Source organism: Meleagris gallopavo, chromosome 23 (assembly GCF_905368555.1).
Source record: "Meleagris gallopavo chromosome 23, MGAL_WU_HG_1.1, whole genome shotgun sequence".
In the NCBI taxonomy this organism is placed as follows: Eukaryota; Metazoa; Chordata; class Aves; order Galliformes; family Phasianidae; genus Meleagris; species Meleagris gallopavo.
Window position 1 is genome coordinate 4,263,222 of NC_139426.1, and position 15,542 is coordinate 4,278,763.

A 15,542-nucleotide genomic window follows, 5' to 3' on the forward strand; every position below is an offset into this window, starting at 1 on the left:
AAAAAATCATACGTTATCCTTCGGTTTTCATCATTCGTTTTCTTTTTAATTTTTTTCCTTAAATAGCCGTCAGCAGCTTCCTCGCTATGAAACCTGAGCTCTGCCGCGAGCGCTGTGCGTTCGCCGTCGCGTCCTGTTGGTGCACAGGGAGCACATGATGCTCATCTCCTGCTTTTTTGTGCGTTCCGAGCAGCGTCGGTTTGAGTAGCTGAACGTTTGAACGCATTTCTGGATCTTCTGCAGGAAAAGAAAATAGTGGAGGTCTGTGTGTGTATTACAATAACACGAACGTGCTACGATTGCAGAATTGGGAAATAAAAGAATTATCAGGCTGGTGAGTGGGAACAGTCGGAGCTTCTTTCTGATGTAACTGGCAGGCAGCACTTCATATTAAGTAGGCTCTGGTGATTGCAGCCAGAAAGGTCAATTAGGATTTCAGGTTTTTTGAGGAATATTAAGACATTTAAGGTTTTTTTTCGTGCTGAAGATTGCAGACAAAGTACTGCCTTGCGTTGCCAGAAACTGAATGTGTAAACAGTGAGCGCAGCACAGTGCGTGTTGGAACCAGTCAGCTCTGTAGCGGCGGCGTTCGGGAGAGCAGCTTGACAGAAAGGAGAGTTACAGATCTCCAGCAGCTTTCTTCTTCTGTCTGAAGGGAGCTGGCACTGAAATGCATGCGGAAGGCTCTTCGGTGACACCAGATAACGTCCCCAGTTATTGTTCAGATTTTTGTCGTGTTCGTTCGTGGCAGTCGGTCTCATTTTTCAAACAGACTCTTTCCTGTTTTCCTTCTCCCTTCTTCCGTTGCTGTTGCTTCTCCCTTTGCACATCCCACATCCAATTAAGCTCATTTTTTTTTCCCTTGTACAAATCTTATTACCCATGTCCTCTATTTTTATTTCTTTCTAAACCTCACCTTGAGATTCAGTGAGCTCACCCAGCTCCAGGGGAGCTCAGACCTGGGGAGGTCTCCTTCCTGCATCGCCATTATTTGCTCCTTGCTGCTCTTATTAGAATAAAGCATAACCAGCACTGCAGTTTGGTGTCACAGTTTGAAAACCCCTCTGGGAATGAGCACCAAGTCCTGGGCAGTGTCCAGGCACAAATGCGTGCCATACGCGCCCCTGCCTTTTTATGGCTAACAAGGAGCTTTTTCATTCACTTGAAAGATGCTCTTGTTTGTGCACACATTCCTTTATGACCACTGTGCTGTATTTGGAGGGGGAGAAAATAGAGAAAAATGGAAGTGAAATCCGAAGCAGATGATATGCAAAGCTCAGTGGGCCGGGTTGGAACGAGGAGCCAGCAGTCGGTGAGGCAGGTTTTCAGATCGTGTTTACCAATTAGTCATCCAGTAACAATGATGAAATCTTAAGGTGTACTGGAAGCCATGCACAAACCAGATGTGGGCTCCGGCAGCGTTTGCTCCTCACACAGACAGTCGTATTGGCTTTTATTTGTGCATACACAGCTGAAAGCAGCTTTTCTTGTCTAAGATCAGCTTACATCTGTTCAGCATCGTGCTGCCTTTGGGAATAGAAGAATTTTGCAATAATTCTTTGTTCGTTTTACTAATATTTCATGAATTTTTTCCCCCTTCATTTATCCCCGGTTTGCCAATACATTCCAAAATTTAGGTTTTGTTCCTTTTAGTCACGGATTCACATTGAAGTTAAATGCCCTTACCTGCTCTGCTGACCCTACTGGCTGCCTTGGAGCAGTCTGAATGCTATGTGCAGTTCTCAGCCATTGCGAAACATTGCTGTGTTCATCTTTCCATTTTATCCTCTTTGGCATGAGTCTGCGAGTATTAGAAAGCCTTGTTCCAAGCCTTGTTTGCTTGTGTGCAAAAATGTGTTTTTTGTTTTTTTTTTTGTGGACTTGTTTTCATCCCTATGTGGGGCAGGCAGCACGCGTGTCCTGTGGGGTGTTCCCTATAAGTGGGCTCCAGATCGGCAGCGGGGATGAGAATGAAGACTTGCTTTAGTGCTGAATGGATTAAATATAGATCAGAGTAGCGGAATTGCTGTGTCAAGGTCATTTTTTCTTAAGGAGATTTCTGAGATGTCTTTATTTTTACTTGTTGTGACACAGTTTTGCTTTAATTACGTCTTGCTCGTCAGATTAAAAATTAGAAGGGCTGCTCTAATTGCAAATACCTTTCTATTTCTTTGGCTGCTGCTGCTCCGTGATTATACAAACAGAGACCTTGTGTTAGGCTAAGTGAAGGAGGGGGGTTTGTTTCCCTTTTTAAAACGCCTCCTCCAGCCTCTGATGTGTTTTGAGATGGGTTTTCCCGTGCAAATTGTTGAAACTGACGTTGAGTTTTCACTTGGTAATGTTATTAAATACGGTCTTTTTCTCCTTGCATTAATATTTTTGCTTTGCTTTGCTTTTCTTCCAGATATGGACGTGTCGAAAGCGTCAAAATACTCCCTAAGAGGGGGTCGGAAGGCGGAGTGGCAGCGTTTGTGGATTTTGTGGACATCAAAAGTGCGCAGAAGGCGCACAACTCTGTCAACAAAATGGGCGATAGAGACCTACGGACGGATTATAATGAACCAGGAACCATTCCCAGTGCTGCTCGGGGATTGGATGATACAGTTTCCATAGCATCTCGTAGTAGAGAGGTTTCTGGGTTCAGAGGAGGTGGGGGGGGGCCCACTTATGGCCCCCCACCATCGCTTCATGCACGGGAAGGACGTTATGAGCGGAGACTTGATGGGTAAGTTCCAAGGTTTCTCTAGGCAGGTATTTTGTATTTGATATGGTGAGAAACACAAACTCATATATAGGGCCCCCAGATGGATTTAAAATTTTGGGAATTATCTATGCTTCCTATTTTGGGTTGGAAACGGAAGTGATTTCTATCCCAGTGGCTGGTACCTGGTGGATCCATAAAGGATGTTTTCTGCAGCTGGTTGGATATCTACACTTGAAATAAGGTGGTTTTAAGATGGAAGATTTCCTTTGGCCAGCATCGATATTGGAGTTACTCTTTTCTAGAAGTAACGATTCCATTTCTTGGATAATATTAAGGCCTTATTCGGATGTATCCCTACTGCCAGATGGAGTTATCTTACTACAACATGTGGTGAAGTTCTGTATGGAGTATCTTCGGAATACTAGAGCCTAAAATTCTGTGAAAGCTTGATGCCTAGTTCTCAGTTCTCACTATACGCAGTTTATGTGTTAATTGGATTGTCACCAAAAATTTCCTAGTAGAATTTAATGATGCAGTCCCTTGGATTCTACAAACAACACTTAGCCATGGAAATAACGCTTGGATGGAGAAGACCGAAGGCAGCTTGTGATGTTTCCATTTTGGATCTACATCATTTCCAAGCTATTGGGATTATTCTTTCTGATGGTATTGGCAAAAAAGTGCTGATGGACATGACTAAATTTTGGAAATTATAGTTTTTTTTAAATGCTGGGATGAGAACTACTGCCTTGAATTTACTGGATGGTATACAGTCAAGACGTCAGTAGCCATGGGGAGTGGATTACTATCTAGTCTCTTAAAAGCTCTTTGTTGCTCCACATTAAGTGTACTTTAGTTTTAAGGACGTGGCGCTAACAATCAGTTTGTGGATACACCAACCAAAAACTGACGGGGCTGGATGGTTACAAGGCGGCTCGAGGATGCCTGCTGGCCAACAGCGATGAGTGCCCTCGTGCATTGGGTCAACTACCAGCTGCTTGATTCAGACATAGGGCTGGAAATTAAAATAATGGATCTATTTAAGTGCCTTCTGTCTCAAGAAAGAAGTCTGGGGGTTTCAGAGTTACGGTTTCAGTCTGGGACTACTTGCTTCCAGTGGAATTTTTTTTTTTGTCTTGTCAATAAGATTTTTTTTTTCTTGTTGGTTCATCCAAAATATCATTTGACACCCTTGCCCATTAAGAAGGTGGATTACCCCTGTAAGAGGGGCCAAAATTGGGGAAGTTATGTTCACAATTCTCTCCCTAGATTTAATTGGGAATATAGGTCGTGTTTCCACACTTGAAAAAGGTTGGTATGTCCTGCCCTGTGTATATTAGCCCCTCTCCTAACCCAAGTCAAACCCTCTCTTTCCACTAACTCCAGTAGTACTTAGTACTAATAGATAAATCAAAAAAGCACTGTAGCCATTAGATTTTCAGCTCTGCTAGCTCCTCTGTCTGTCTTCTGTGTCCTTTTCATGGAAGGACTTTGTTCTTTTATCTCAGCTATAGCAGTAACCCTTTAGAAAACACTGCTTTTTCTCTTACCTGATTAAATCAGCTTTCTCTGATTAACACTTTGTAGGATGCTAAATGCAATCGTTTATGAAAATGCTGATCGTGGTCCTTCAAAAGGGGGGAAAAGAGAGACATGTTTCTGTGCTAGACCCTGAAATGTCTTTAGAAATGCTATTGTTGCCAGCGAGAGATAAGGCAAGAATGAATTTTAAGCACGTATACACATCAATGAAATTTTCTACTGCATCAGCTAGGGAGTTTTTTATATATAATTTTTGAGGGAAAAAAATTGCAGGCAAGACATGAGTTAGCTCTGAAAATAACTCTGAAAATGAGTTATAATTGAACAACAGAGGGTGAATATATTTAGAGGATGAAGGATCCTGTGATTCATTGCAGAAGGAATTAAACTTCCTGAGACGCTAATCAAAAAAGATTCAAATCTGATTTTGAGTTTATAAAAGATATCTGGAATGATTCTGCCATTTTAAATGGGAGACAGACCCATGATGCAGGAGGGGAGGAGGAAGGGCAGGGAAGAATTGGGTTATTAGGATTCAGGGGACTGAAGTGACTAATAATTGATTCTGAGAAGGCTGAGAAAAAGGTTGAAATGTCCTTCATAAGCTGGATAATTAAATTTTTAAATTAACTTTGGCTCTCCTGCCGTATTTAGAATTTTGCAAGTATTTTTTAAGCGTTCGACGTAATCGTTCTTGATCTGCCATTTTGCAGAGGTGATTTAGACATCCCGTGCTGGTGCTTGTCTAAATTAGACTGCTCTACTATTTATAATGTTCCTGTATCTGTTAGTTTTACTGTATCTTTGTTTGAGAGATCACACTAACATTCTTAGAGCACGAAGCTTTCCTTAAGTGACGTACAAAATATTTCAAATACTGAAACAAAATGGATCTTCAGACTAGCCTGTTTACACAGATACAAATTCTGTGATGGCAGTAACAACAATCTCAACAAACACCTATAGAAAAATTAACTTCTGCTCTTCCTGTAGATTTTTAGTGTATTTTGAGGGCCTGCATCTTTTTAGATGTTATGAATACTTGCAATTTAAGTATTCTGATGTTATCAATTAGAGTCTGCAGCTTTAACAAGAACTGAGTGTAGCTCTCCAATTAAAAGAAAAAATCCTTCTAAAAGAATGAAATATTTTACAACAACAAGAAGAAAACCCCTAATTTTCTGGGCCTTTGTCTGGGTAATACTACCCCTTTTGAAAGCAGCTTCTTACCTCTGGGTCATGCTTTGCACTGAGGCTTTCATGGCTACAGCCCAATTTGTGATGTCATTTGTGCAGAGGGATAATTACATGAGTTCCAGTCATTACCAAATTCAAGAAAAATTTCTGAAGCTCTTAAAGCAAAAAATGGAAAAAAAAAAAAAAAAGTTTATTGTGATGTTCAAAACCATGAAGTTTTTTTCAGCGTTTGCTGAATTTTAAAGAAAATGAAAAAAAAAAAAAACAACTAACCAGACCCAAACCAACAATTTACATGAGGATTCTGCACTATAAAGCTTTATTTTTTCCTGTGCAGGCAAGATGCTGGTCATGAAAGCCCAATCTGTAATTAAAACAAAGTGATTGCTCAGCTTTATTGTATATGAATATAACTTTGGAGTTAAGTAAAATGTTTTAAGTTTGTCAATGTTTGCTTGGTAGGTTATTGCTCTTTAGCAGAGAAGCAGTCGCAAAAATAAATTCAGTGCTGAAGTGAATGTTTGCATGATTTGCTTTTAGTTGTGCTTGCCCCTTGCTGATGGATTAAATATTTTTCCCTCCTCCTAAATGCAGGGCTTCAGATAACAGGGAGCGTGCTTATGAACATAGTGCCTATGGACACCATGAACGGGGGACGGGAGGATTTGATCGGACAAGGCATTACGATCAGGATTACTATAGAGATCCTCGAGAGCGGACTTTACAACATGGGCTCTATTATACTTCTCGGAGTCGAAGTCCAAACCGTTTTGATGCTCACGACCCCCGTTACGAACCTAGGGCCCGGGAACAGTTTACATTGCCCAGTGTGGTACACAGGGATATCTACAGGGATGATATTACACGGGAGGTACGAGGCAGAAGGCCAGAACGGAATTACCAGCACAGCAGGAGCCGCTCGCCGCATTCGTCCCAGTCCCGGACCCAGTCCCCGCAGCGGCTGGCCAGCCAGGCCTCCAGGCCCACGCGCTCCCCCAGCGGCAGCGGCTCCAGGAGTCGGTCTTCCAGCAGCGACTCCATCAGCAGCAGCAGCAGTACCAGCAGTGACAGGTAGGACTCTTGTGGCTGCAGTGGACGCGGTGTCACCCAATCCGATGCGCCGTAACTCAACCTGGCGTGCCATCACCCAGCCCAACGTGCCATCACCCAACCTGGCGTGCCATCAACCAACCAAACGTGCCATCACCCAACCCAATGTGCCATCACCCAACCCAATGTGTTGTAACTCAACCCATTGTGCCATCACCCAACCCAACATGCCATCACCCAACTTGGTGTGCCATCACCCAGTCCAACGTGCCATCACCCAACTGGGTGTTCCATTACCCAGTCCAACATGCCATCACCCAACTTGGTGTGCCATCACCCAGCCTAGTGTGCCATCACCCAACTGGGTGTTCCATTACCCAGTCCAACATGCCATCACCCAACTTGGTGTTCCATCACCCAGCTTGGTATGCCATCACCCAGTCCAACATGGCATCACCCAGCTTGGTATGCCATCACCCTATCCAACGTGCCATCACCCAACCCCAGTGCGCCGTAACCCAACTCACTGTGCCATCTCCCAAGCCAGTGTGCCAACTCTGTGTTCCTGGTGCCTTATCTTTGTGCTTCAGACTGATGGCAGTTTGTGAGTCATGGTGTGGGGTCGCAAGCCTCTGAACCAGAAGGTGTTTGGTGGCAGCTATTCACTGATGTACAAGTAAGCTGACATGAAAGATAGAGAGGCTGAGTTGGTGCAAAACGAAGTTGAGGTCCGTGCTGTTGTTGGTGCTCACTGTTGGCCGTGGTGGATACGTGCAGGGTCCTTGAGGTGCTAGCTAGATGAAACTGTGTGCAGAGCCAAAGCCTTTCTGCAGGCTGGGCTGCTCTCTACGTGATTGGAGAACGGGTTAATAATTTTCCTGTTTTAAATTAGGGCATAAGTTTATTTTAAGGTCCAGCTACTTTATACAGGGTGAATTTTATAGTATTTTTAGAAATGATGAGTATTATTGGCCTGCTTCCTCTTCATTCCCTCTTACCGCTGACATTTAAAAGATGAATGTATTGCCTTTCCAGTTTCTTCCTATGTTTCCTTGCAGCAAAAATTGTAGACTTGGAAGAATTTTTAAAATCCAGATGCATTTCCCTATCGATAAGAGCGTGTCCTTGGTTCTGTAATTCTGTAATTTCTGTGGCTTCACTAACCACATACAGGGAAGAAAAAAAAGAGTACTAGAGCTAGCCACTGGATTTCTTTAAGTAAATGGAAAATTCATCTTGAAATGCCTCTCACGTATGTGACTTTTTGAGAGCAAATCCACCCTAAGTGTGGAAACGAGGAAGTTGCTGCTGTACCTGTGGTTGCTCCGTGTTATTTGGTGAAGGCTTTCCAGAGTTGGAAACATTTCCTTTGCATACCAGTTCTTTTTTAAAAAAACTGAAATATGTAGTAAGTAAATACATGTAGCAGTACGATAAATATTTAGTGATGGGTTGTTAATTTGAATTGAATTTTCCAGTGGTAATTCTCTAATAGTTATTCTCATAAAGTCTTTCTTGCTTGAAGGGTTAGATGGGCGGTGTGAGCAGAAGTGAGTTCTCTTGTATAGTGTTTTCTCCTCCTGGATGCAGAAATCCAGGTCCTTCAGTCTTCAGAGGTCTCAACAAATGAGAGATGAGCTGAAAAAGTCCTGGTTACATTAAAGGCTTAAAAAAAAAAACAAAAAAACACAAGCAGGAAAAATCCTCTCTTCTGGTGCTCCTTTGGTCGCAGTGAGGATAGAATGGAGTCCAAGGAACTTGTAATATTTATAGAACGCCGCTGTTAGGATGTTGAGGCTGGGGGAAATACAGTGTGAGTTTTAGATATCATCCCACTGGAACAAGGTTTGCAGATTTAATCAGGAGATAAGTGCTGTCTGCTCTTTGGGCATTTCATTTTCTTGACAGTCTGTAGTTCTGGTAATGGAAAATGAGGTGATGCTCTGGAAGGAAAGGGAAACAAACGTTTTTTTTTTGTCTTTCTAATAAAGTAAATTCAAATTCAGTGGAACAAGTAATAGAATCTTGGAGGTAGTTTTCATGTTGAAGGATCAGAAAGGAGCTTTACGTGTCTGTAAGCATGAGGCTAGATAGATAAGCATTTAACCACGCATTTACCTTGTAAAGCAAAGTCCCACCTGGCCTTGAAGTCATGAAGTGGGGCTTCCATGTTCTCAGCACACGTTGAGCTTGGCAGTGTGAATACATCAGTGCCTTGCGAGGTGGAAACGGTCCGTTCTGTCATGCTGAGAATATTTAGGTCTTCATTGGTTGGAAGTCACTGGGCACTGGGAGAAACGTCTTCACTGTGATGATGATGAAACCCCAGAGCAGGTTCTGAGCAGGGCTGTTGGTTCCCCGTGCCAGAAAGGGAATGGAGCATGCCTTGAATGGTGTGTTCAGCTTTCAGTTAGCCCTGAGCATGGCAGGCAGCAGGATGGGACGTGATTCGATTCTGCTCCGCTCCGTTCTGACGCTGAGCTGCTGTGATTGTTTGTATTGGAGAGCACTTTGTCACCGTGTTTGCCCACAGAGGTGGGTCGCTCACCCACGCCCCGAAAGCACGGTGGTCAAACAGTGGGGCTGTGAGGAGTGCAGGTGTTAAACACCATGGGAACTGCGTGTGCCAGCACCACTCCTTTGGGCTGGGAAGGAGGAGCAAAAGGGCAGCAAGGGAAAGGCATGGCTGCATTCCTTGTGGTGTGGTTTCCTGAGGGCTGTGCGGAGTAAATACAGTTTCCATGGCATGGAGATGGTTTTCCTGGGCCATAATGGGAGGGAAGATGCTTTGCAGATTGTTCAAAAAAAAAAAGGAACAAAGCTTTTATTTCATCTAGGTTGAGATTTAGATACTTGAAATGCATGTAGGGGATTTGTAATGGGAACTGCAAAGGAGTCATGTAGAAGATAAGCAGCCGTGCGGGATTTCCAGCACGTGGACGTGTGAGCAGTGCGACTGTGCCTTCAGGTTTGCACTCAGCAGCCCGAGGTTCCCTTTAGATAGGAACATGCCTGTGCAGTTTTATTTGTAATGCTGTGAGGGCGGCTTGCAATCAGCTCAGCCTTTTCTTAATGATTGTGAGGTCAAGGATGCTGGCAGCAGAACCCCAGCCCTCGGGTGCGCCTGACCCTCAGCCTGCTCCGAGCAGGAAGGCTTGGAGGTGTCTGCAAGGCCAACTTTTCCTTCCCTGCTTTTTGGGAGCAGCGGGAAGACCCCACATGGCACAGAAACCGTGCTGTTGTCATGGCAGCTCCATCCCTGTGAGTTCCACGCTGCAGTTTCTCGATCCCACGCACACCGCAGCAGCGCGGATTTCCTGCTCTGCAGCCCGGGGAAGGGCTGGCTGCCTTGTGCTGCTGGATGGGGCCGTGCCTTAGCAAAACGGTCACTTCTCAGTGCGTTTTTAAGTCTTTGATTTCCTTCCAAGTGTTTTGCTTAATCATCTCGAGTAGGCTGAGGGAAGGAAAGAATTAGCTGAGGTCAGGGAAGTTGAAGCTGCCCGTCTTCCTTCTCAGCAGCGAGGCTAAGGCATGGAGAAAGCCGCCTCCTTGTGCCGCCGTGCTCTGGAGAATGAGAGGAAACGAAAAGCTAAAAAAAAAAACAAAGCAGAAAACGCCAAGAGTGATGGCTGTGCAGTGCTGGGGGTCCGAGTTCTGTTGTCTTGAGGGAAATAGGCCTGGGATGTGAGGGGCAGTGGAAGGGGTGAGAGGCACTGCAGCACCTCTGTGTGCTCCGCCGTGGAGCTCAGATGGAGCCGTGGCATGGCAGGCACCAAAAGGTAGGAGAGGGGATTCCCATCATAAAGACCTCCGGAATAATGAGCAGTTTAATAATTTCTAATGAATATTCACATGGGGGAATGAATGGAAAGAAGGAAGGTTGTATGAAATGCTTCCTGAAGAAATGCTAGTCATTATGATGATCAAAGGAGAGCTCCAGCCGGCGTCTGTGTTCAGTCATACGTACGGCCATTAAAGCACAGACACAGAGTCTCTTCATGTCTTAACAGGCGAGTTTGCAAATACAGTGATGTGTTTTTTTCCCCAAGGAGAGCGTTTTTGGCTGTGCCAGGAGCACAAGTGCAGGCACTGTGGTACCTTCCTTAAAGAACTCTGCTTGAGAGGCCCTGGCATTAACCTTAAAAACAACCTAAGTTGTTTATGCCGTGTTTAAACTAAGGTGACCCAGGTGAGGATTGATGGCAAATAAACCTTACTGGAAAAAGATTGAATATCCTCCCTTGATCTTTAGCCACTGAATTAGCCGTGTAACTGATGCACTTAGGTTTGCCCTTAACTTCCACGCATCGGGCATAGTCTTACTGTGACTTTGCTGCTGCCGAAACCACTAATGATGGCATCAGGGTTTTAAGCACGAAAGCTTCTTAACGAGCGATTAGATCTGCCTCTGAGATCCTTCCAGTCAGCCAGGAATGCAGTTTGCAGAGGAGAACGCGGCGTGGTTACGAGTGGCAAATCACAGCGTGAGGGAGAAGTGAGGGCTGTGTGAAGGGGAAGCAGTTTGCGTGGGCCAGGATGTAGTCATAATTTCTTAAATACCGAAGGCATGACTGCATGTTTGGTTTAAAGGGAAGCAGAAGGTGAGTTTCTAAAGGGAAGAGCAAGGAAACGTGCTGTACAGATAGCGTGTTAATAAAAAGCAGAACCTTACGGTACCACTTATTAAGTGCTCAACTGCTAGGAGAACAAAACCAACTCTTTTAGTGTGTCTGGCATGGAGAAATCAGGCTTCTCCGAGCGTCCTGCCTTCGTGTGAGATTCTGGTGATAAAAGCAGGGAGGCCTATTTTTTCTTTCCTGCTACGTGCTGGATTTAGAAACAAGCAGCCTGTCTGCCTGCGAGCACAAGTGCTCCTGGTTGCAGGAGTGAAATGTGGAGCCTTCCAAGTATCTCTCTGAAAAATGTCCTTAGCTCAGTGCACGGTTGCTTTTTGTAGCTCCTGGTGATTATTTTAGCTAGAAGATGCTTAAAAATGGAGGATTGCAGCGAGAGCACCTTCTGGAGGATCCTTTCTGTGAGAGGGAAGTGGTTTTCAGGTCTGTCTTGTTTCTTCCCCAGCTGCTTTGTATTTTCCCAGTGCCCAGAAACCTTCATTGTTTTTATACCTGGGCAAAATTAATAAAAAGTCACGGAACACTTCAGGAGTCAGTGGTTGAGGCCCAAACCCACCCCATCCAGAGGACGTTCACATGATTTATCATCACACTTCCATTTGAGAGTACAAAAGTCGAAGGCGTTGCTGGCCCGCCCTGCGATAACGTGTGAAAGAGCAGCTTTGTTCTCTGCCTGTTGATTCCCAGCCCCAGCAGCCCCGTATCCCCTGGCCGTGGGGAGCTGCAGAGTGCCCTGCTTGTTGTGGCTGCTCCAGCTCTGACCTCCTTGTATCATCCGACACCTGGTTTGGTAAGAGTGCTGCAAGACCTCAAACCCTTAAATTATGGCAGGCTTACCCAGCTGCTTGGGAGTTAGCCCCACCCTAACATGTTTGTTTACCGCCTGGCGTGTCCTGTTGTCTGGATTGTGAAGGATGAATAGTCAAAGAAAGGAAGCTGTCAGGTTCGTACCCATTTTCTGTCCCCCCTCACTTTCCCAAGGCGTGCGGGGCGGCGTTCAGCCCAGTTGGAGGGCAGGAGGTGCCCTGCACTGCTGGGCTCCGGTGCGCTGCTGTGAGTCTGCCCTTGGCTGGTTGTTCTGAGGAGGGAGGTGAGGAGCGGCTCGTTTTGTGGTTGCGGAGCCACACAGATGCTATCTCACGCCGATCTCAGATGTAGTTTTTGTTGAGTTTGCTTTTTAATATTAATATTTCCCTTGATTTTTTCAAACCACGTGCAGAGAAAAGTAGTTTCCTGAACGTCGTGTGTCTTGCTGTGGATGGGAGGCTTAACTCCTGCTCCCCGTCAGGACAGTGAGCTGTGGGAATTCCTCAGACTGAGGCTGTTCACGTGGGTGATGGTTTTCATTTGCATTTTTCTGCACTTTTGCGTTTTTCCCACAAGTATCAAAGTCCTCACCCTCCCTCACTCCACGGCCTCGTTGGGGGGATGGCACTGCTGGGCTTTTTGGGGAAGGGGAGCGGGATTGCTTCCTAATGGATGGTCACAGAGAAGTGCCGTGTGTGTCCCCGGGCTCCCAGCCACACTGACGTTTAATCACTGCATCACAGCAAATATTGCTGACAGAATTTGAAGTGGGGGATTGTGAGATGTCTCAGAGAGGAACTCAAGGGCTGCTCCATCATGTGATGCTGCGCTTGGTTTGTGGATGGTTAAGTCTGGCATAACTCTGTGTGGTTGCTTAATAGATAGAAAGACACGTTTTTCTTATGATACGATACTACACTGTTGCACTTTACCTGTTCCAGAGCTGTGTTTTGTTTTAACTCTTGTGGCTTAAGTGTTTTCTATTCATGAGAAATTTCACTGAAAGTTCTACTTTTAGTTTTATTTTTATTTGCACGTGGGCAGCAAGTGAAGTCATTTCCAAATATAGTCCTAGCCAAGAGATCCATCTGTTCTTTGCATTTTCAAACGACAAATTAATCCTCAGCATACAACTCATCACACGTCTTTCTCTTTTCTGTCGTGCACCTCCTGCAATCACAGGAGCGACGTGGTTTTCCCAGGCCTTCCTTTTGCAGTAGCCCTGTGCAGGAGGACAGCACTCACCCTCTGCTCCAGCTGCTGGGGTTGGTGTAAAACAGGGTAAAATAAAGAAGCCTGGGAGACCAGTCAGCCTTTGATGTAGTTGGCATTTCTTTAACAAGCGAGATGAGGTGTCGGGCAACAGAACTTGTTTCCAAACCACCCTCAGTACACATCCTTATTTCTGATTGAGCAATAACGTTGCTTTGTCCATTCTCACCCCTGGGACAATGGTGGCCATTTTTAGAAGGACCAAACTTGCACGGCTTTACCCGTCAGAAATGGAATTTCTATATTAAGCTCTGCATGCTCCCGGTTTTACTGAAGCAGCAGTGTTTATCAGCTGTGTGTCTTGGCTCAGCTTTCACTGCAGCTCCCATCGACAGAACAATTCTGTTTGTTGATAAGAGATTTCCACGATTTCCAAACAGCCCCAAATCCCAGCGAATGAATGGGGACCATGGCTGCACTTTGAATGGCACATTGATACCCCGGTTGTACTCAGGGTAGGTTTCTCTTAAAGTCCTCGGTAGGTGCCTTCATGAAAGCGTTGCAGCCGCTGTTCAGGAAACCACCTTCTCATATCTCTTTCTCAGCATTTTGGAAAGCTCTGGCCTGCCTTGAGCCTCAGCCTGCTGCCTGGGTGATCACAGCACAGCCTTGGGCAAAGCCCGTGCCCTGCGCTTCCCTTGTTTTTCCATCTGCAGTGCGGGGCTGTGAGGATGTACCCAGCTCATTTCATTCTCTCCCAGGTGGGGTTGCAACAGATTCGTTTAGATCATCTGTAGATAGCTGGCAAAAGTTGTTTACTTTAACAGCCCGGCGGTAATTCTGGCCAGAAGGTTGAGAAGAGATTTTTCCTGCAGACTGTGCAAGCTGCAGCAGCGAGCCCTGCCCCGCTGACGTCTGTAAAAGCAGCTGTGATCACAGGCAGCGCGCAGCAGCACGGGGACGTTCCCAGATCTGGAAGGGAAAGCAGCTCTGGTTCACACTGGTGGAAGCTGAATCGTGGGAACGTGACGGCACGGAGCTGTTCTGCACTTCACCCTCGAGGCCTCTCTGGCTTCAGCCTCCCCGGCTCAGTGCATGCAGTGTTTTGCCTTTCCTCTGCCTCTCAGGACTTTTGTTTTGGCACCGGCGCAGTGCGTTGTCCCCAGGGGACCTGTGTGCAGCAGGTGGGTGGGCAGCACCTCCAGGTGGCCCCGTCCCAGCACAGGGCTGCGCCTCCTGGCCTCGGCGAGCAGCTCTGGGCCCGTAACCAGTGTGTGTTTTCCAGGTTAGCTGTTTTCTTCTTGCTCGTACAAAGTTCACCCCGACAGCCGAGGCTGAGGACAGAGGGATGAGGTCAGGGAGTGGTGCTGGCGCTGCGTTGGGCACCGTTCTCAGCCAGACGTGGATTAATGCGGAGTAAATGTTCATATGGCCATCCTGGAAATGGTATTGTAACCCTAATGACCAGACACTTGATTTGGGTTAAAAACACAGGAACTGTACCTTAAAAATGTCCAAGGCTGAAAAAGCCCTTCCAGCAGCCTGTGTGAGTTGGCTAGCTAACACATCCAGGGTTGTCGTGGCTGTGCTACTTTCCCATGGCCTTTAAACATCATTTTACTTCTTTCAATTTAGGATTCCAGCCCAGCAGGAGATTGCTTAAGTCTCCTTTCTGGGCGTGGTAAAGCAGAAAAAGTTGATTAAAAGAGGTCGTCCTGATTTCATTTGTCTGCAGTTTGTAATGGCCTTTCTTGGAGCAGTAAATACTTCTGTATCTGCTGAGCTCTGATTTTTCACAACTGTTTTCTGCTAACACGTAGGAGGTCTTTTTTTTTTTTTTTTTTTCCCTCTCTTGGTAGATTGTTTTCTCATAGCTGTGTGTTGTTAAATACTTCTCAGGGTGACATGCACAGACCAAAGTTCCCTGGGTGGCAAGTTTTCAGTGGCTTGACACGATGCCAGGAGTGTGGTGCAATCACTGCCTCCCAGCACAGGCTGGAGGTACCACGAGGCAGGCTGCAGGCACAGAGTAATGACACGGAGGCACTGTTTGGTGTAGCTCTGCTCTGGTTTTCTCCACCCTCACATGCCAGGCAGCTCATGTGTTGATATTAAAATGGAAAAGGTTGTTATGAAATGGAAAAGGAGGGTTTGGGCTCGCTGTGGTATGTGTGTGTGGGCTGAGCCCGCCCAGCTGCAGGCCTGCAGTCTGCAGAGCATGGTAATGGCTTGTTAACTCAATGCAAACAAACTCGGGATGTCTGACTCGCTTTTCTGATGCTTTTTACTCAGGCTCAGTAACTCCTTGCAGCAGGGGAAAACCCCACGCCTCTATTCATTTCCACCAGGCTGAGAAATGGTTCTGTTGTGCGCGCGTGCTGACACGGCCTCGTGTC

At 45.9% G+C, this 15,542-nt stretch overlaps 1 protein-coding gene and 1 long non-coding RNA gene across 6 annotated transcripts in view; one reads left to right on the forward strand and one right to left on the reverse strand.

The window, feature by feature from the left end:
* Positions 1-15,542, forward strand: part of SPEN (spen family transcriptional repressor) — a 56,950-nt gene that overhangs the window by 13,164 nt on the left and 28,244 nt on the right. For all 5 annotated transcript variants that reach the window (XM_085242405.1, XM_085242407.1, XM_085242406.1 and 2 more), the window contains exons 2-3: positions 2,405-2,725; positions 6,038-6,514. In XM_085242405.1, the coding sequence (XP_085098531.1) occupies positions 2,405-2,725; positions 6,038-6,514 (798 nt within the window). The remainder of the gene's footprint in view (positions 1-2,404; positions 2,726-6,037; positions 6,515-15,542) is intronic.
* Positions 5,814-9,151, reverse strand: LOC146542889 (uncharacterized). The gene is made up of 2 exons (XR_014887903.1): positions 8,612-9,151; positions 5,814-8,436 (listed from the first exon to the last, which is right to left on the reverse strand). It is a non-coding gene; the product is annotated as an uncharacterized LOC146542889 (long non-coding RNA).